This window comes from Lygodium microphyllum, chromosome 29 (genome assembly GCF_053477565.2).
Source record: "Lygodium microphyllum isolate KBCC chromosome 29, Lygodium_microphyllum_v1.1.10, whole genome shotgun sequence".
Classification (NCBI taxonomy): domain Eukaryota; kingdom Viridiplantae; phylum Streptophyta; class Polypodiopsida; order Schizaeales; family Lygodiaceae; genus Lygodium; species Lygodium microphyllum.
The window spans coordinates 123,674,809-123,696,047 of NC_141163.1; the positions used below are offsets into that span (position 1 = coordinate 123,674,809).

The 21,239-nt window shown below is 42.3% G+C and overlaps 1 protein-coding gene across 3 annotated transcripts in view; it reads left to right on the forward strand.

Annotated features, from left to right (window-relative positions):
• The window catches only part of LOC148011105 (Nitrilase/cyanide hydratase and apolipoprotein N-acyltransferase family protein), a 140,195-nt gene that overhangs the window by 12,348 nt on the left and 106,608 nt on the right, over positions 1-21,239 (forward strand). For 2 of the 3 annotated variants that reach the window (XM_087671131.1, XM_087671132.1), the window contains exons 2-5: positions 20,099-20,240; positions 20,491-20,619; positions 20,725-20,783; positions 20,957-21,069. In XM_087671131.1, the coding sequence (XP_087527257.1) occupies positions 20,099-20,240; positions 20,491-20,619; positions 20,725-20,783; positions 20,957-21,069 (443 nt within the window). The remainder of the gene's footprint in view (positions 1-20,098; positions 20,241-20,490; positions 20,620-20,724; positions 20,784-20,956; positions 21,070-21,239) is intronic. The other variant, XM_087671130.1, reaches the window with a different exon arrangement.

Genomic DNA, 21,239 nt, shown 5'->3' on the forward strand with positions numbered 1-21,239 from the left:
AATTGGGGAACAGATCAAAATGAAAGTTTTCAAAAACTTAAGATAGCTATTGCTACAGCTCTAGTACTATTAATAGTGGATCCCAATAAACCATTTGTGGTTGAAGCTGATGCCAGTGATAAGGCAATAGGCGCGGTCTTATTACAAGAAGGTCGACCAGTTGCTTTTGAAAGCAAGAAATTAGATCGTGCAAAACAGAATTATTCTGTTTATGAGAGGGAGCTGTATGCATTAGTACATGCAATGAAGAAATGGAGGCACTATTTGTATGGTGCCAAACTTTTAATTTTATCGGATCATGAAAGCATTAAGTGGCTTAATGATCAACCAAATTTACACGGGCGTAAAGCCAGATGGGCCGAACTCCTCCAAGAGTTCGACTATGAGATCAGATATAGAAAAGGAAAGTATAATATAGTAGCTGATGTACTCAGCAGAATGCCCATCATTAATGAATTGAGTTTTACTCAGTTCACTTTCAACTTGCTTAAATCTTTAAAAGGAAAATGCCAGGTTGATCCGGCATATTCCAACATATGGGAAGCAATAAAAAATGGGGATCCAATTGAAAGTGCTTCTACTGAGGGAGGAATATCTGAGGATGTTCAACAAGGAAATGGAGCATCAGGGGTTGCTCAAACTGGATTCAAGTGGAAGAATTTTACCATTGATAATGGTTATTTACTCTACAAGGGTAGGGTATGTGTTCCGAAAGATATAGAAATAAGGCGCCAGATACTCTTTGAGTGTCATGATACCCCTAGTGCGGGACATCCAGGAGTTAATAAGACTTATAGTCTTATTAAAAGGCAGTTCTATTTGCCTGGAATGAATAAGGACGTCCTTGACTATGTGGTCAAATGTAATAAATGCCAGGTTAATAAAGCTGAAAAATTAAAAATGGGAGGACTTCTCCATCCATTAGAAATTCCTCGGGAAAATGGGAGAGTATCTCCATGGATTTTATTGTTGCTCTACCTAGAACACAGAGGGGGCACGACTCTGTGTGGGTGATTGTGGATAGGTTAACCAAAATGGCTAGGTTTATTCCAACTTCAACTGATGTTAAAACACCAGAATTGGCTAGATTGTTCGTAGAGAACATATACCGATTGTATGGCCTTCTGGCAAATATAGTTTCTGATCGGGATAGAAAATTTGATAGCCATTTTTGGCGTGCGGTATTTAGGAAATTGGATACTAAACTTAGCATGAGTACGGCGGATCATCTGCAAACAGATGGGCAAACTGAAAGGGTTAACTAAATTCTTGAAGATATGCTTAGGGCATATGTAAGTAAACGGCAAACTAATTGGGAAGAGTATTTACCGATAGCAGAGTTTGCATATAACAGTGCCAAGCACTCTTCCACCGGATATAGTCCATTTATGTTAATGTATGGGTTTCAGCCCAGAGCTCCTTTTGCAGTAGGACTGCATAAGGAAAAGGGTCAGGCAGCTAAAGATTTTTTGGAGGATATGAATAGTATGTTAAAATTTACTCAAGAAAATATTAAAAAAGCTCAAAATAGAGCTAGAACATATGCAGATCCTCACTGAAGAGACATCTCTTTTGAAGAAGGAGAATTGGTCTATCTTAAGGTGCCTGAACAAACGAAAACTATGAAAAAGGGACATTGTCCAAAGCTTTCACCAAGGTATTGTGGTCCTTTCATAATACTTAAAAGGGTGAGAGAATTGGCTTACAATCTCCAACTACCTGCTGGTAGTAAAATACATCCAGTTTTTCATGTAAGCAAATTAAGGAAGAAGCTGGGTGATTTGGATAATCTAATCTTAAATGATGATATTGAGGAGTTATTCTTTGACCAATCTAATCCACATGAACCAGAAAAAATATTAAATGTTCGTAATAGGCGAACGAGGAATACTATTTATCAAGAATGTTTGGTTAAGTGGAAAGATTGTTCAGAAGAAAGCTCAACATGGGAGCGAGTAAGTACTTTAAAGAAAAGGTTTCTCGATTTACAGCTAGACCTTCCAAGTATCGTTTTCGAGGACGAAACCGATTCTTAAGGGGAAGGAAATGTGACATTAATGTGACATTAAAAGTGATATTTAATGTCACATTAAGGTCATAAATATGGAATGTGACATTAAAAGTGACATTTAATGCCACATTAAGGTAAATCTAGGGGAACATGCACGAGAATGACCTTCCGGGCTCTTGGGCGCCCGAACGGGGTTAAGGGGAGCCTAGAGAGTAAGGGAGTCCAGGAATAGTAGGACTTTAGGAAGTTGACGGCTGCAAAGGGATCCAGGCAGAGGGCCAGCACTTATCTAGGCGTGGTTGGGAGGAGAAGGGCTCATGCTTTTCATCGTTTGGAGTTTTCTGACTCTCCGTCATCTATCAGGTATGAATATATCTTGCATTAATTTGTTGAAGGTAGTGGGGGCATTGGTTAATCCAAATGACATTATGATAAACTTGTAATGATTGTACCTTGTGCTAAAAGCAGTTTTTGGGATATCTTCTTGCTTGATTCTGATCTGGTAATACCCTGATCTGAGATCAATCTTGGAGAAAATATTCGCTTCTTGTAGTTGATCAAGTAGTTCGTTGATCCTTGGAATCAGATACTTATTTTTGATTGTTATCCGATTTAGCCCTCGATAATCAATGTAGAGACGGAGAGTCCTATCCTTCTTTTTCTGAAATAACACCGGAGCTCCCCAGGGTGAGTTACTGGGTCTAATGTATCCATGATCTAAGAGCTGTTTGAGTTGTTTCTTTAGTTCTATGGTTTCGGGAATGGACATTCGATATGGTTGCCTTGTAACTGGTGCAGCTCTTGGAACTAGCTTGATTTCGTGGTCAACTTCTCTTTGTGGTGGAAGTTTAGTTAATTCTTTAGGAAATACGTCAGCATATTCCTTAAGCCATGACGGTTCATCTTCGGTTTCTTTATCTTGTTCAGTCTTATTTAATTTGATTAGGTATATAGGTGAGCCTTTTCTTAAACCTTTAGCGATTCGAGAAGCTTTCACTAATTGAATCTTCGATTTTCTTGCTTCTCCTTATGTAGTCACTTGTTGTCCCACAATGCTTTTTGCCAGGATATGCCATGCATCTGCTAACCACTCCCTGTCACAACTCTATAGAAAAATATGCTCAAGCACTCTATGCAAGGGCTGAAAACAAACAAACTTATAATTGTAAGCACTACCAGTGTTGGGGTGAGGACCGAGCCAAAGCTCTGATACCTCTGTAAACGCCCCGAACAATGTAGTGTAAACTCTATAGAAACAGAATTTGTATCCATTATATTAAATCTCGAAAACAAGCGAATATCATAATTGTTAAGCATACTACATTGTTCGGGGCGTTTACACTCCCATTGTAAATGCAATGTTAGGACATGTAGCAACCATAGCGTATATCAAGCTACCAAGAGCTGAAGCATAAGGTATCTTGGCCATTTCACCCTTTACATCATCAGATGTAGGGCTGTCATTTGCACTATGTTTCACATATGGAGGCAATGGTACATCAATGGCTTTCTCCCCCCTCCATATTAAAACGTTGCAAAATCTTAGTGACATACTCCTGCTGTGACAGATAAAGAAGACCCTTCGATCTGTCCCTGAGTATACGCATGCCAAGAATGTGATTGGTCTCATTAAGATCCTTCATATCAAAGCTATTGTGTAAACTTTGCTTCAAGGAGTCTGAAACTAGCCTTCCTTCCATGGATGGGTGGTAAATCCTTGATTATAACTTAATTACAGCAGTAAACAATAAATGCAAGTCTGAAAATACAAATTTACCTTCTGGTCTTGGACAATGCACACCCGATTGGCCCCAAAATTGGCGTCCCTTTTGGTATTTCTTTAGCTTTATTGAAGAAAAAGTTGATTTGCAATGGGATTCTCCCGATCCCCTTCGCAATCCAAACTTCCCTTGCTGTCCAAAGTGACCAGCAAGTTTTCAATCTATTTTGCCCCTTGATTCGGACACTTAATTGGCCTTCACCCACTTCATAGACGATGGAAATGCCCCAAATTCAATGGCTGGTTAGTCCTCCACTTGAATTTTGCTGAAATTCACCTTTAGCCCTGAAAAATCGAAGTCTTGGAGTTTCCAATTTCTGACACGCTTCCTGAGGTTGCTGCTAAACCCTAATTTTTGCTGCAATTTAGGGTTTACAGCAGAATAATTTGCAATTTCTCAGCATCTAAGGGTCCAAAGGCTGAGATCTTCGAAGCAAGGTTATGAAATGGCTGGGAGATGAGAGAGAAAGCTGTAGAGATATAAAATTTAGAGTTTTGTCGCGAAGAATGACTGAAAATCAGTCAAATGCAGCTGCTGCCCTGTCATAACAGCTTGTAGATGAAAATAACTGAAGAAAATCAATCATTTACTGCTGCTACGCTGTCTCAACAGTATGTAGATGCTGTCACTTGTTGATTGATCTTCTCTTGCCTTGGCTGCCTTAGAAGGTCCTCCAATGGCTGCAAATCAGACCAGCAACATCTCCTCCCTCTTTCTTCCGGGCTGAATCCACTAAAAATGCCTCTCTCCAATCTCTAAAGATTTTTTTAGTCTTGCATGGGCATTTCTGACAAGTGGTAGCCTTCCCAAATGGTTTTCTAGCATTATCCATAATTAAATATTAATTTTTAGTCTTTAAATATTGAAAATTAATCTAATAATTATTACGATGCCTTGAAAAATAATATGACTGGCCAATAATTAAATTAGCTAGGCAACTTCCGTTTTTGAGTATCTCTGTACCATCTTTGACCGTAAGATTGACGTTAAGTACCATTAAACGCCACTTCTCTAGTGTCACTAACTGACACTCATGGCCAAATGAATGACCTAGGACAAAAATTGGCACTAGATACCACCAAGTATCTGTGCGGGATAACTTATAGCAACTTTTGGCTTTGACATACCATGATTTTCTCGGGTTCCGGGCACGTAAAATTTACTCTAACCCCAACCCAATTATAGCTCACATTTACAACATTTATTTAATCATGCGATTAAAAATTAATCCACATGTTAAGTGAGGTTTCAAAAATACATGTCCTCATGACAGCCATCCCCCTTAAAATCCTTGCAATTGTCCTCAATTGCACTGTGAAACGTATCAAAAGCAAAGTACTACAATGGAATTTCCTTAGGGTATCATAGTTAATGCAACATTGCATATTGCTGTTCAACCATTCCATATGCCCAAGATATGCTGAAAATTACCAATCAATATAACATAACATAAGACTCACAAAGAATCTCAAAAACATTGTCAGATTATCATGTGACATGTCTATTTCTCATGAGCTCAACTCATCTGGCAAAATCAAACCATAGCATAGCATAACCAAGCATAAACCATGGTTGAAACATCAATGGCATCATAAGACATGTTGTTGTCCATGCAACTGGATGTAGTCATTGAAAACTGAGCATAATTTGATCATAAATTGATCACTTGCTGATGTGAGAACTGATCACAAATTGCTGCAAATGTGGGGCCCCAAACTGATCACAAACTCATTGCAAAAACTGACCAGCAATTAAGGCAAAAACTGATGCAAAACCGATCCAAAAAGTGACCATAGACGGTTCTCAAGCGGATAAAAAACGGATCTGAAAATGATCTGAATTTTTGTCTCAAAATTGAGGCGAAATTCATGCCAAATTGATCATAAGCTGATGCAAAAGTATAGTTCCAGTGCCTGGGTGAAACTCATACTCATCTGTATACATCTTACAGTGACTAGTACAATAAGTAGTGACCTCATGGCAAATATATTGTCAGTGCAATACCTTGGATGCATGCTGAATACATCTGAGATCCACTACATATGAGTGGTGTCCATAATTGGAGGAGTGGAAGTGCTACCTCCCCCTTGAGCATCAAGCAATATTCTCGACCCTTGCTTTGCTGAATCTGACGGAGCTTGAACTAAAGTCAGCTCTAACTGAAAGGCATCTAGATAAAGTTGCAACAACTGAAGATGGTCTGCCAAGTCATTCTCTTCCATCCATTTGGCATCCATTGGTGAATAATTCTAAAATGTCACCAAGTATCTTCTGGAAACTTTACATTTGACTTTTCTTTCCTTATGTGCCAAAATCTGCTCAGGTACCAAAATCTCATCCAGCTTCTCAACCTTAGGCTGAATTTCAGCAGACGTATCCTCTGGCACAACACCATGAAAAGGCCTCAACAAACTGACATGAAAGGCATTGTGTATCCGCCAGTGTGAAGGCAATTTTAGCATATAGCATGCATCATTGATTCTCTCCAACACTTGAAATGGCCCATAGTATCTCATAGATAGCTTTGGATACAATCGCTCTTTGCCCTTCATCTTTTTCAGCGGCGCCTTTTCAAAAGGCAGCAATACATAATCGCCCTCTGCAAAGTGCGAAGCACGCCTATGACGATTAGCTGCTCTCTTTTGCTTATCTTGTGATCTTTGAAGCCCATACTTTACCTTCTGATAAGTTGCATCCATGCTTTCCACATAGTGATTAAACTCAAAGATCTTATCTTTTGTGTGTAAAATAGGGGGTACTTTCTTACCACCCTCTACCACCTCAAATGAAGCTTTGCCCGTAGATCTACACACTGTGTTGTAAGTAAACACAACCAAGGGCAAATACTACTCCCACTGTGTTTTGTGGTTTGAAACATAGCACCTCAAAAGATCTAACACTGTGGAATTTGCTTCCTTAGACTGACCATTTGTTTGCGGATGGAGGGATTTTAGTGTGGCACCCATATTTTCAAAAAAGCCCTTCCAAAATAAACTGGTCATCCGGGGGTCTCGATCACTAATGATCGACTCTGGCATACCATGATACTCAAAGATGTGCTGCAAAAACAATTGTGCCATATGATCAGCCTTAATTTTCTTCCTCACTGGAATGAAATGGGCTTGTTCGCTAAACTTGCAAATGATAGTCCATATCCATCATTCCTTGTAGGTGTCTTAGGAAGCTAAAAAATAAAGTCCATCACAATGCTCTGCCAAGGCCTATTTGGAATAGGCAAGGGCTGCAACAAATCCGACATCTTTTGCCTATCATGCTTTACCTTTTGGCATACGATGCATGTCTTAACAAACTGTTCTACATCATACCTCAAATCTGGCCAATAAAAGAAATGCTCCATTGCCTTGACCGTGGCATCAATATCTCTATATCTTGCATACAGAGCAACATGACTTTTAGTGATAACTCTAGGTCTTAACTGCTTTGTGACACACGGTCGTCCATGCTGTAAAGAAATACTCTGACACAGAAACACAAATAACAATCATACGACAAAGCACAGATTGATAAAAGAACTTAGTTAGGGTTAGGGTAACTTAGAGACAATGAACACAGAAAATAACTGAAGTGATATAACTGTTGAATATACAATGCTCATGCAGCAAACACACTATGCAGTGAATGAATATTGAACCTCAAACTCCTGTATCTCAAGGATCAGGGCGGGGGTAATGAACTGGAGAGTGTGTCGTACTCTGAGAACGGATTCCGAATCGCAGCAAGGTAGCCTTCGGATGTCGAACACTGGCAAATGCAACAATGAGAAGATAGATCTGATGCAAACGGCAGTGAGGAGAGAAAAATACTAAAAATGCAGGCTGCGGGAGAGAGAAAGACTAAAAACGCAGGCATAACAGCCTGCAGGAGAGAGAAATCTGACAAACTCAGGCTAGACAGCTTGGCAACAGCGTGGAGAAGTTGGGCGACAGCTGGAGGAGAGAGAAAACTGCCAAATGCAGGCTGCAGATGACGTGGCAGGCAATACGGCAGCAGGTCTGTGCAGGAACAGCAATCACCTGGCTAGGAGCAGCTCCAAACTGCGAGAAGAGGGCTGGAAATCAGGTGCCAACGGATGTAGACATCAATGGACAGCTTTGGTAGAGATGCCCTCCGCGAACAGGGTGTGGGCAGCAAGCTGAAACACCTGAAATGTGCAAAAACGAGATTGTTGGCTGAATGGAGGGCAGCATACGTATTTATAGAAAGTTTGGGCCCTCCCAAGTGGGTTTGTGCTTATGGGACACATAAACTCTCTAGGATCGCGTTTCTTTTAAATAAACTAGGTTTCTTCATTAATTAAGCAAGTTTTGGGGCTGTTTATGGAAAGCTAATGCATTTTTAGCTCAATACATGCATCATCAGAAATCTATCTCTTACACAAAGTGTCCATGCCTTTGGCCATTACAAAGCTGATCATAAAGATTAGCAAAGTTTGAATCAACAACATATTGCTCAGCTTGCTCCACAAAGTTCCGACATGGTGGGAGAAACATCTGAGTACACGAAGAAAAGATAGACAAGTTGACCTGTGAGAAATATAAATTGATCATAGCCTATCGACAAAAGAAGATTGAGGAGCTCGACCGAAGGATTGCCCTTAAAGAAAATCTTCTAAATGAAGGTATGCATAGATTTCACTTTTCAGATGTTGCGCGCAAGTCTGATGATATTGCAGGGCCGTTGAGACCTCCATTAGGGATGGGCCCTCCTCTTGGAGAGTAAGGTCCGGAGTATGTTCCATTTTTTCAGACTCTTTCGTCCTTTTCGGTGCAAGGTACTTTTGATTGGTCTTTTGTGCCTTCTTTTATCTTTTCTGTTTTGCAATATATTGGTAGAGATCATGTGGAAGAAAGAGTCCAGTCTGTTGACTACGGAAAAGGTCCTCTAGAGGACCAATTCTTATATGTTAACACACGTCGCGGGGATTAAAAGAAAAAGCAAGGTAACTCTTCTTCTGTCCTTCATTCTTTTCCGTCTACTTCACATAATGAGATTGAATTTGGTGTTTCTTTCACTTCATTACATGGTGTATCATCATCTTTACAGTTTCATTTTCAGTCTTTAAATGATAAAAATGAACAAAAAGAATCTGCACCTCATACACCACACTTTCAAAACCCACCCATCCCACCATATTCTTCCGCTGCTTCACCACTTCTGTTTACACCATTTACATTTCCATTTCAGAAACCTCATGTCGCACCGCACATTACTCCAGGGGGTTATGGAAACATAGTCACATCCTTTAGGACCTCATCCTTCCCTCAGCTGGGTGGTGTTCCACCTACCTCATACACACTTTCAGGATCATTGTAGCGTGGGTATCCCACTCAGTCTCTCTCGAGTGTGGATCAGTTGCCTCCACAGTTTGCCTCCATGGCATTGCCTAGTGGACCTTCTGGTCATAATATTGTGTCTCAGCCTTACTTTGGACAAGGCTACTGTGTCCCAATGCCTCCACCTACACCGGCACCTTATGGAAACATTCATGTTCCAGTGCCTCCGCATCAATTGGCACTCATTGGACACTCACAGCCTACTTCTGCCTACTCACCTCTTCCCCTTCCTTCATACTCTTATCAGACACTCTCACCTCCACCATCTTTCCCACCATCATCTTACTCCACCCACCCGACACCTCATGGTTCTAGCTCATCTTTTGCCAAGAATGGATTTAATGACAAGACTCGTTTTAACGGGTCAAACTTTACTATTTTGTCGAATTTGATGAGACATGTCCTTGATTCACAGAATCTATGGGATCTAGTGCAGGGGTTGGAACTCCAACTCGATCCCGCATTTGTTCCATACGAGATCGTCCGCTCATGGAAGGCTAGGAATGCCTCCGCTATTGTTGAGATGATGCAGGGCTTATTGCTAGAGTTTCATTCTCAGCTTCAGCATTTTGACTTAGCGTCAGAGCGATGGGCATACTTGACTTACTGCTTTGCGGCTCGAGATAGAACCTGTCGTATTAATCTTAACGATGAGCTTCAGCTTTTCAAAATCATTGACCGGGATGACTTGAAAGTCAAGTTGGCTGAGTATCGGCGTCTTCTCGCTGAATTCTCCACTACTGGGACTCTCAAGTCCTTTGATGATCAGGTCACATTGTTCCTAAATAAACTCCCTAAGAAATACTTCAATTTTATGGAAGGAATAGTTTCAAAGTCTACCATGCCTACATTCTATGAATTTGAGTGTCAGCTGTTGTGTTACGCACGGTTGTTCGATCAGTTTCATATGAATTCCTCTTCAGAGGGAGCTCTTTTTGATCATTCTCAGCAAGAGCGACAAGGGAAGGGCAAACCAAACCAAACCTCCGCTCAAAATCAAAATCAAACTCAAAAGCTAAATCAATCTGGGGATTCTCAAGGAAACTCCCAGTCACAACTCAAACCTGGGTGGCAAAATGTACCTAAAAAGAATAGGTATTGTCAACATTATCAAAAGGCAAAAGGCTGGCCAATTTGACGACGAGTGTCGATCAAAGGCACGAGACATAGCACCAAAACCTAAGTCTCAGACCCCCGCTCCTCAGTCGGGCAACCCGTTGCAGGGGAGGTAGGGTGATGGCAAGGGGTAGTTTAAAGGTCAGACTCACACTGCCACCGCACAGTCATCTCAGTCGACAACGTTCTCAACTCCAGAGGGCTTGACTAACTGGTTTGCAAAGGCCCATATCATCTCTATAGAGATATCAGATGCGAGTCTCGTCCACATCTGTAAGTTGCCTCCCGCCGAGGTTACTGCAGAGGCCCACTCGTCATGGCCGAGCACTTCAACTCCAATTTGGATTGTGGACAGCGGAGCTACACATCACATGACTCCTATAGAGGACATTTTCCGTACCTGAGACCCTGTAGCCGCGCGGGTCCGTGTAGAAAACCACTCCTCGGTTAAGATTCAGGCTCAAGGTTGCGTCAGTTTTGCCACTGACAAGGGTTTGGATCTGGCTTTGCTGGACAATGTATATCGTGTCCCTTAGCTTGGGGTGAACTTGTTATCTATTTAGCAGCTTTGCCGGTTGGGACGAGCAGTTTTCTTTACAGCGACCACAGTCGAGCTCCTTGTCTCTCTGACTGGTTTAGACATTGCTCGCGGTGAGGCACAACCTAATGGCCTATACCACATGACACACTTTTTGACTGAGCCGACCGCCAAAGGCTCTGTGTTTCATAGCTTCTAGGCCTTAGCCACATCTCCGGAGCCTACGTACAATGAGCGTCTTTGGCATTTTCACTTAGGGCATCTTGGTTATGACTCACTTTATGAGTTGTCATGCCGTGAGCTAGTCGAGGGTCTTCCACGCCTGAAGCTAGCTCGAGATGTCTGTGAAGCTTGTCAACTCGAGAAGTAGCACTGTACCCCATTTCCTCAGCAGTCTACACATAGAGCTGAGGAGCCTCTTAGATTGATTCACGTTGATCTTTGTGGGTCGACATCCACTGCTGCTTTGAACGGCACACAATACTTCTTTTTGATAGTGGATGATCATTCTCGATTATGTGGGTGTACTTTCTCAAGCATAAGTCAGATGCTTTTATATATTTTTCTGCTTGGGTGCTGCTGGTTCATAACCAAACTGGTCGTTGTATTGGGTCCATAAGGAGTGATAGCGGTGGTGAGTTTATCTCCCATGAGTTTTTCGAGTTTCTACAGAAGCATGGCATTTCTCGCCAGCTTACCTTTACCAATTCTCCTTCTCAGAATGGAGTCGTAGAGCGTAGGAATCACATAGTCATGGAAATGGCATGCTCTATGCTGTTCGCAGCAGAGCTTTCTGAGCACCTTTGGGTCGAGGCTGTTAACACTTCGGTGTACATCGTCAACCGGTGCTCGACTGCAGCTCTTTCTCAGAAGACCTCGTATGAGGCATTTTTTGGCTCTCGGCTTGTTATTTCCCATTTCAGAGTCTTCGGGTGTTGTGCTTGCATTCACATGTGTGATGACAAGATAGGAAAGCTTACTCCCTAAGCTGATCTTATTATTTTTGTGGATTATTCCTATGAAGCGAAAGCCTATCGTTTGTTCGATCCTCGGACAAACAAGGTAATTGTTAGGCGGGATGTTGTCTTTGACGAGAGGGATATTGTGCAGTCTTCTGCACCGGATTCTGATCCGCTTCCTTCTTCCACATGATCAAAGATCGTACCTACTGAGCCTGGTCTACTTCCTGCTCCTGACATTCCCGTAGTTTCTTCACCTCCCAGGCCCTCTTCGCGAGACCCGTTACCTCGTTGGTACTAGCAGACCATGCGGGATTCGGGGATCCTACCACCGGATTCCACTCCGGAGAGACCTAGAAGATTTGCTCGGCTTGCTCCTCAGGCATCATTTGCATCGTTGTTTACAGCTAATTACATAGCGCATTCTGAGCCGAATACCTGGTAGAAGGTTCTTCAACACCCTTAATGGAGAGAGGCCATGAAAAGGGAGCTAGAGAGTATTGACCGAAATGAGACTTGGACATTGGTGGATCATTTGAGCCACAAGAAAGTCATAGGGACAAAGTGGATTTTTCGGACAAAGCTAAAAGCTGATGGGGCTTTAGACAAGTACAAGGCTCGCCTTGTAGTGCAAGGGTTTCGATAGAAGCACAGCATTGATTATGAAGAGACCTTTGCCCCTACTGCACGGTTGACTTTCTTTTGGTTGCTACTCGTGCTCGCTGCACACCACGGGCGGCCGATACATCAGATGGATGTCAAGAATGTCTTCTTGAACGGATACTTGGAGGAGGAAGTCTATGTGGAGCAGCCACCGGGCTTTTCCTTAGGGAACCCTAGGGATACGGTATTCCGCTTGCAAAAAGCTCTTTTTGGACTAAAGCAAGCGTCGCGGTCTTGGTTCCATACAATGGACGAGTTCTTACAGACTCATGGATACCATTCTACTCCTTATGACCCGAACTTATATGTTCGATCCACTCTAGAGGGGGTTAGCTATATCTTGCTATATGTTGATGACTTACTTATCACATCTTCAGATTCTGGTGCCACAGCGGAAATTAAGGCTAAGCTTAAAGCTACATTTGAAATGACAGACCTTGGTTTGTTGTCTTATTTTTTGGGGATGGAGGTAGTTTGTTCTGGAGGATGTATTTTTGTGTCACAACAGAAGTACGCACTTCAACTTGTGGAGCAGTACACTTCGGATCAGACACGGCTAGTGGCCATGCCTATTGATCCTACTGTCCACTTGTCGAAGGATATCCTAGGACAGCCCTTCGATGCACACATCTATCATTCTGTTGTAGGAAAACTTTTTTGGTTAATTCACACTAGGCTAGATTTAGCTTACTTAGTTAGCATACTCAGTTAGTGTTTCACAGTACCTAGGATGTCACATTGGATTGCATGCCTTTGTGTGTTGCGTTATTTGCGGTGTACTTTTTCTTATGGCTTGACATATGGTTCTAGTTTATGTTTGCAGGGGTACATTGATTATGATTGGGTAGGAGATCTTGACACTCGGCATTCCCATGGCGGCTACCTCTTTACCTTGGGCACGGCTCCCATTTCTTGGTTCAGCCGTAAGCAAGAGACGGTGGCGGCTTCCACGGTCGAGGCTGAGTATTGGGCTCTCTTTGATGGCGTTACGGAGGCCATCTATTTGAGGAGTTTACTGGCAGCGCTTTATTTTCCATATGACTCAACCACAGTTGTCTACTGCAACAACCAGAGTGCCATTGCCCTTGTGGGCAGTCCGATCATCACACCATGGACACAGCATGTGGGAGTCCACTTTCACTTTTCCAGAGAGCAGGTTGAGCTAGGCACTATTCGCCTAGAGTTTGTGCCTTCATCAGATAATTTCACAGATATCTTGACCAAAGCGGTCAACCGGCCGGTTCTTTAGTACTTGCTACCCAGGATCGGCTTGGATACACTGTCCCCTACTTCTTCAGCTTGATGGGAAGAGGTGCTTCCCTCTTGCTTTCCCTTCCAGTTTGAGAGGGGGCGGCTTCTACTCTTGATCGTGACAGTGATGATGCTTACAGTTTTTTAGACATTACATTCACTTATTCTTTTGTATTGTATTATGGGCATTTGTAACTTCATCTGCACTATAAGGATGACCTGATTGTAAAAGGGCACTTGGACAAGTGAACACTTCCCTTGCGAGGGCACTGTTCCAGTGGCACCGTTGCATAGCATATTGCATGAGCATGACATCTTGCATCTCCCTTTGCATTACCCTATGCATTGACATTCTGTTCATGTCAACATACATCTGTGCATATTTATCCCTTTTCGGTCTTTTGGAATGGTCGACTCTAGGATCCACCATATTCATAGCATAACACGGCAGTTTTCCTATCCTTGCTTGCTTGCTTGCTTTGCTTGTCTTGCTAAGCCCACCGTTTTTTTTGCCTCTCACATATTCAACACATGATTGGTACATACACTCACTTTTATCATCCTTAGGTACTTATCCTCGTTAGTGCGAGGGATTGGCTTGCTAGTTTTGTGAATAACTTGGGTTTAAAACTCTCTTTATCTTTTTCTATCTGTCACTTAATCAGCCGTTGCCCCTATATTAGTTATGTGTTTTCAAAACACTTAAAAAAAAAAGTCCATTGTTGATTCCATCCGCCTTTGTAGGCCCTTGGGTAGCTGATGAGCACCCTTGGTCCGATGCCCAGACCTCTCTCGGGTGATCACTTGGGCTCCCTTGGTAAGATATCCATCGCCTCTGTAGTCTTGGTAGGCCACTGGGCAGCTGATGTGTACCTTTTGTCCGATGCCCTGGCTACTTTGGGATGGGACGCCTTGGGGTAAATCAAAATTTAGGCTGGCCTACTTTTCTCGCCCTATTTTGGGCCTGAGAGGGAGTGTTGTGCTAAGAAATGCACTTAGCCACTTACACAACCCCAAAACATGCTTATTTTAGGCTTATTTTAGCCAAAACCCTAAAACGCGGAGCGGATTGAGAAAGTTAAGAATCTAGAACCCTAATTTTCTATAAATTGGCAGCTAGTCCTCCACTCTTTTACAATCTTGTTTTTGCAGGTTTCAAGTGTTACCAATTTGCTGCCCACACCCCGGACACGGAAGACATCTTAGCCCTTGCTGTGCATCATTGTTCCCTACAGTCTGGCGCTTGTTTCCAGCTCTCCACACGCTGATTGCAGCTGTTTCTGCTTGGTGATGGACTGTTGTTCATCTGCAGTGCTGTCGTACAGCCTGCCACGCTAGCAAACTGCTGCGTTTGCAGGCTCTAGCTGTCGCCCTGATAGTTTTCTCTCTTTTGTCTGCAGTCGCTGCAGTCTTTCTCTCTCTTGCAAGCTGTCCTGCCTGCGTTTTTAGTCTCTCTCTCTCTCTTGTAGGCTCCGTTTTTAGTATTTCTCTCTCCTCTAGGCTATCCTGCCTACGTTTTTAGTCTTTCTCTCTCCTACAAGCTCCGTTTTTAGTCTTTCTTTCTCCTCACTGTTGTCTGCATCAGATTCAGCTTCTCACTGCTGCATTTGCTGGTGTTCGACATCCAGAGGCTGCCTTGCTGCGATTGGGGATCCGTTCGGAGTACGACACACTCTCCAGCTCATTACCCTTGCCCTAATCCTAGAGATACAGGAGTTTGAGGTTCAGTATTCATTCATTGCATAGTGTGTTTGTTGTATGAGCATCATATTATTAGTAGTCATATCATTTCATTTATTCGCGGTGTTCATTGTCTCTGAGTTACTCTAATCCTAATCCTAACTATGTTCTTTTTATCAGTCTGTGCTTTGTCGTACGGTTTCTGTTTATGTTTCTGTGTTAGGGTATTTTTCTTTACACTTTTCATGCAGCAATGTGTCGGTTGTAGTAGCAATTTCTATAAGTTGAGACATGCTGTGGACTTAATGCAAAATCCCGAATACCCTTTGGAAAACCACAAATATACTTTTCCACCTACTCATGGAGGGGTACTGTGCGATAAGAAGTAACTGGCAGCAATGCATCCCAAAACTTCTTATTATACTAATCCAAGTTTTTGCAATCTTTGGAATTCAACTAGTTCCAAGCTGTCATAATGTCTACTTCAAGGGTATTTGTCAACCAATTTGGGCATTCCCCTTCAAAAATGTGGCTGCCTTGCGTACATTAGATGCCTTTGTGAAGTTGCCTCTAGAATAGGTTGCATCAAACTGCTGAATAAAAACAAGTGCTTACAGCCTATCTTGTGTACCACTGAAAGGCTCAAACTTCACGCTTTGCCACCATCATCATAGTCCTTTGGCGGACCTATGGGAGTCAAGTTATCATAAATGGGTTACTCCAAAAAGGATGCATTGGTTGTATTTGCATAAAAACCAGCACTATATGAAGCACCTACATGACCAACACCAAATCCTTGTGCTTCAACAGTTTCTGGGGGTGCCGATACATATCCATATGTCCCGCGTTGTGCCCCAAGCATCATGCTTATGCTGCCATACATGGAGTTAGGCATTCCACTTGCATTACCTGGGCTGCATATCATAGGGATTTGTGCCATACAGTGTACGGTGCCTGTCCAATCATAGCATGAAAAATGGTACCACTGCCAAAGTATCCTTGCTGTCCCATGCTTGCATGTGCATAATTGCCTTGCTGCCCATGTTCCCATGTATTGGCACTACCAAGTTGGCCATGCATTTGCGGTTGCTGTCCCACGAATACCAACTGTTTATTCTCATCAGGCATTGTGGGCTCTTCTAAAGAAGGCTTAGGCATTTCCTTCGGTTCTTGTGGCTGTCCCGAAGCTATAGAAGGTGTCTTTTTCTCTTTGCCTTTGCTGTCCTTCTTTGGGGCATTCAAGAATCGAGTAAACGTGGGATCCTTTGCCAATTCAGCAAAAAGATTTGCTGCTGTACGCATTTGATCCTTGAAGCTATCATCAAATTCTTCAGCCCTTGTTGGTCATCAACCTCTTTATGTATTGAAGTGCCAACATTTGGGTCATTTCCCACATTTTCAGCATGCTGTCCATGCTGAGAACCATGCCTAACACTAGTCATTGCATTTCCCCCTTCACCACGTGATTGACCAAGGAGTGATACTTCCTCTCCACTTGATCCCAGATCACCATGTGAAGACATGCTTGCTGTAATTCACTGTTGAGAACAATTTCAGTAATAATGCAATAGTCCCAAGTTGCAATCAAGTACCATGGGCCCACCAATTCAAAGGATTTGATGGTATCCTGGCAATGGAACCATGAAACCAGCCTTCCTTCCGTGGATGGGTGATAAATCCCTGATTACAACTTAATTACAGTAGCAAACAATAAATGCAAGTCTGAAAATACAAATTTACCTACTGATCTTGGACAACACACACCCGATTGTCCCCAAAATTGGCGCCCCTTTCGGTATTTCTTTAGCTTTATTGAAGAAAAAGTTGATTTACAATGGGATTCTCCTGATCCCCTTCGCAATCCAAACTTCCCTTGCTGTCCAAAGTGACCAACAAATCTTCAATATAATGTGCCCCTTGATTCGGGCACTTAATTGGCCTTCATCCACTTCATAGACGATGGAAATTCCCCAAATTCAATAGTTGGCTAGTCCTCCACTTAAATTTAGTTGAAATTCACCTTTAGCCCTGAAAAATCCAAGTCTTGGAGCTTTCAATTTTTGGCACGCTCCTGTCTGACACTGAGAGCTCAATGGTAGAGCGTGCAAGCTCATCCAAATCATCTCACTCTTCTTGTTCCATGCCTACTGGTTTTATTCCCTTCGCTTTGATGGGCCTCACCTGTTTCTTCTGCACCAAGACATTGTAGCACTGTTTTTGCCATATTGCAAAATTATGTGCACCCTCAAGCTTCTTGATGTGCAAAAGATTGTTGCTGTCACTATTTCCAGCCATAATTTGTAGCACTAAATTGACTCAAGAGTCACCAAAAGCAAGCCCAAACGTCACAACAAGTGACCATGGTACAGTGTAAGTAACAACCAGCAGTGAAAATCAAGAAATTGCAGAAGTTTTAGATCTGCAAATAGATTTTCAGAATTAGAGAGTGTTTGTTGCTGAATTCCACAAGCAATTACAGCCACATTTAGAGGCCAAGGCACCAATTACATGTGAAATCCCCAAAATTTGATTGCAATTTCTGTTCCAAAAGCATTCATCGGCAAAATTTGACCATGTTGGTCAAAAGCCCCAAATTTTAAGAAGGAAATCTGTCCAAATTGCATCAATACATGTACCCAAGTGCATATACCAAGTAATTGTTGCACAGATTGAAGAAATTTTGAAAAAGTCCCAATTTTCTTGGATTCAGCGTGCACAAATTTTACTGAAATTGAAAAAAATTAGCTAAAATGTGAAAAGGCCCAAAATTTCTCGACAAATGTGCCATTTTTTTGAGTCCGATTGTCTTGTCCTGCATCAAAGTCCCCAAATCTAGGAAAAGCCCCAAATTTTTGGGTCAAAATTGCACACTGTGCTTGTGCATATGAACGTCTGGCAAAGGGGAGAAGAAAAATTGCAGGAATTAAAAAATGATGAAAAAGAGGACGTCCATCGAATCTGGGACTTGACGCATTGACTTGTCTGCGTGTGTCATCAGCCCCGCCTGCCTGTCAAATAGCGTTGAGTTGCGCAGCAGTTGTCGCAACCTTGTCGACTGTTGATTGCTCCCAGTCTCTTTGCCTGTCGCCTCCGACCTGCATGCCGTTGCTTGCATGTCAACTTCCTTTGGGTCACGTGCTACCTGCCTGGTTGCATTGACCTGATTGCAGAGTTGACTACTCACCTAGCCTGCAACTGTCCAGCTCACATCTATTCACTCCACCTTGAGAAGCGTGCACTCTTGAACTGCTTCTTGCTGTCTCTGATACCAGTTTGATGGGCGACTTGGTAGGATTGAGATAGAGTACCGGACAGAGACTGAGTGCAGAGTTCAAAGTAGGAAGAGTGAGTTGAAGGAGTGAGAGCACGACACAATCAGTATTTGGTACAATGACAGGGTGTACCACTTCAGGTTTAGATAATATGTAAAGTACAAAGTACAAGAGTGTAGGGGTGCATTCACACCCGAACACCGTAAAGGCACGGTGAGCCTTTATTCCCAACAGAAACTTGCTCTAGAGTTGGAACAAGATTTCATCCTAGAAATAGATGTCATACAAGCACAATTAAGCAAGGTGGTCCCTTTTGTAGTTTTGGGAGAGCCTGTTAGCATTATCTCAAAAGGAACACAAGCAAAGGTTAGCTACATGCATATGATAGGGAAGATAGCGGTGATGAAGTAGACTAGGTCCCTACAAAGGACAAAAGTGTGGATAGCAGATGAGTTGACCCCACTTCAGCTCAAAGATCGTTCAACACAATTAGCCAAAGTTAGAGAAGCGTGAAGAAATGGTAATTGGGCAGTGTATTGAGGAGGAAAAGCAAACATCAGGGAGTTTTGCGTCTCACTTTTCTAGAAGTAAATACAACTTGCAGTGGAATTTCGCTACCCTCTATACCTGTAATGGAACTTGATGTTGTAATTAAAGCTCTTATGAGTCATAAGAGCTTACAGAGTATCCTGTCTAGTTTTCTTTTACTTTTTTATTTTGTGTTTGTTCATGGCATTGATACTTGAAGTGGAACATAATGAACTATCTGATTTGTCATATACCTCAATATTGGCCTCCGAAGGACGTTAATAGATCTTTTGTGGCTTCAAGTCTTACTAGGTGCATCACTTGGTTGGACATCTATGTTTAAATGGGTGTTTATGTAAGTCCAGTGTCTTGCCACTGGGTTGGCCCTCTTGCTTGGTAGGATTATTGAGGGGAAGGTTTCCAGTGCTAGCAAGTCCACTGCTCATTTGGCTTGGGAGCCATCCTATCTGCAGATAGGAGCAATGCCAGATTGGGCTGTGGCTCTTGCCTTGTTTTTTGAGTTAAGTTTTGGATGGAGGTACCCCCACTTGTGGATGTTTAGATGCATGCCTTATCTGAAAGAGGACTCAAGACAAGTGCTTGTGTTGGTTCTGTTGTATTCTGGACAATGTGAAGAGCTGCTTGTTTTTGGCTTATACTTTTCTTAATGCTTAGAGTCAGAATGCAACTTAGAAAATTTGGACTGCATAGCAAGGATCCCTTATTGTTTATTCAAGCTGAGATATTCAATACACCTGCTTACTTGATTTCTGAGATCCAGTCTTCCAGATGGTGCCCCAAGGAAGTGGTGAAACTGGGGATCCAGGTGACTTTGAAGTGGTTTGAATGGACCTGTCTCACATGCTTGCTTTATTGTGATTTTTTTTTGGTGGGTTCTCAAATTCCAAATTTACAGTCTTCGTAACCAAGAAGTTTATTTGACAGTGCAGGAAGCAGTTGAAGCAGGAGTCACATTGCTTTGTTTGCCGGAGTGTTTTTCATTCATGGGATCAAGAGAAGGGGAGGCATTATCAATTGCTGAGCCTTTGGATGGGCCTATTATGCAAAGATATCAAGGACTTGCTAGGCAAGAACATTTTTTACTGATTTTTTGGCATTTGCAATTATTAGATTGGGCATGGCTTCTTGACCTCTGGCTTTTGTCAGATTGTTAAGCTGAGGGCTGAAAACATATGCAGTTTGGAAGCATCTATAGGAATACAAATTCCAAATTACTTGTTTATTCTATGGTATTTATTATCATTTAAACATAGAGTGTATGTGCTAACATGGTATCACTACAAGTGTTTTGGTTCTTAATTTGCCTGTCATAGCAGGGAGGCAAGGTTGTGGCTTTCACTTGGTGGTTTTCAAGAAAAATATCCAGATGGAACACGGCTTTTCAACTGCCATGTGCTTCTTGATGATCTGGGAAACCTTCAGAGCTGCTACCGAAAAATACACTTGTAGTGGAAGCTTCCTATTTCTTCTAGCACACACTGTTTTTTTTTTGAGACTTCTATGGCATGGTAGTATTCAATTTAAACTTGTTAGGACCTGATTCAATGCAGGTTTGATGTTGATGTACCGGGTGGACCAAGTTTGAAAGAGAGCAAATTTACAGGATCAGGTTGGGAACATCATTTTTATATTACATCATCACAATTGGTATATACCGTAAAATAATTTTGCAGATGAGATCAAATGCCAAATTGAAACTCCAGCGGGCTGCCTTGCTGGAGATCATAGATCTGGCTGCATGATTTTAATCCTGACAAAATCTGTATGACACCTTTATTTCAGGTTCAGAGATTGTTGTAGCTGACAGTCCAGCTGGGAAATTGGGGTTGACAGTCTGCTATGATTTGCGATTTCCTGAGCTCTATCAACAACTTTGTTTCGTGAAAGGCGCACAGGTTTTGTTAGCAGAGAATATAGCAGTCACATAGTGTTCAACACTGTTTCTCAAATTGTTTGATGTCCCATAACTAAACATTTATTTAGGGCCAAGCATTTGTGAGAGTAGGCCATATGAAGTGCTACATAGGGGTGATGATATTGTCTCGTTGACATAGAAATTCGGGAT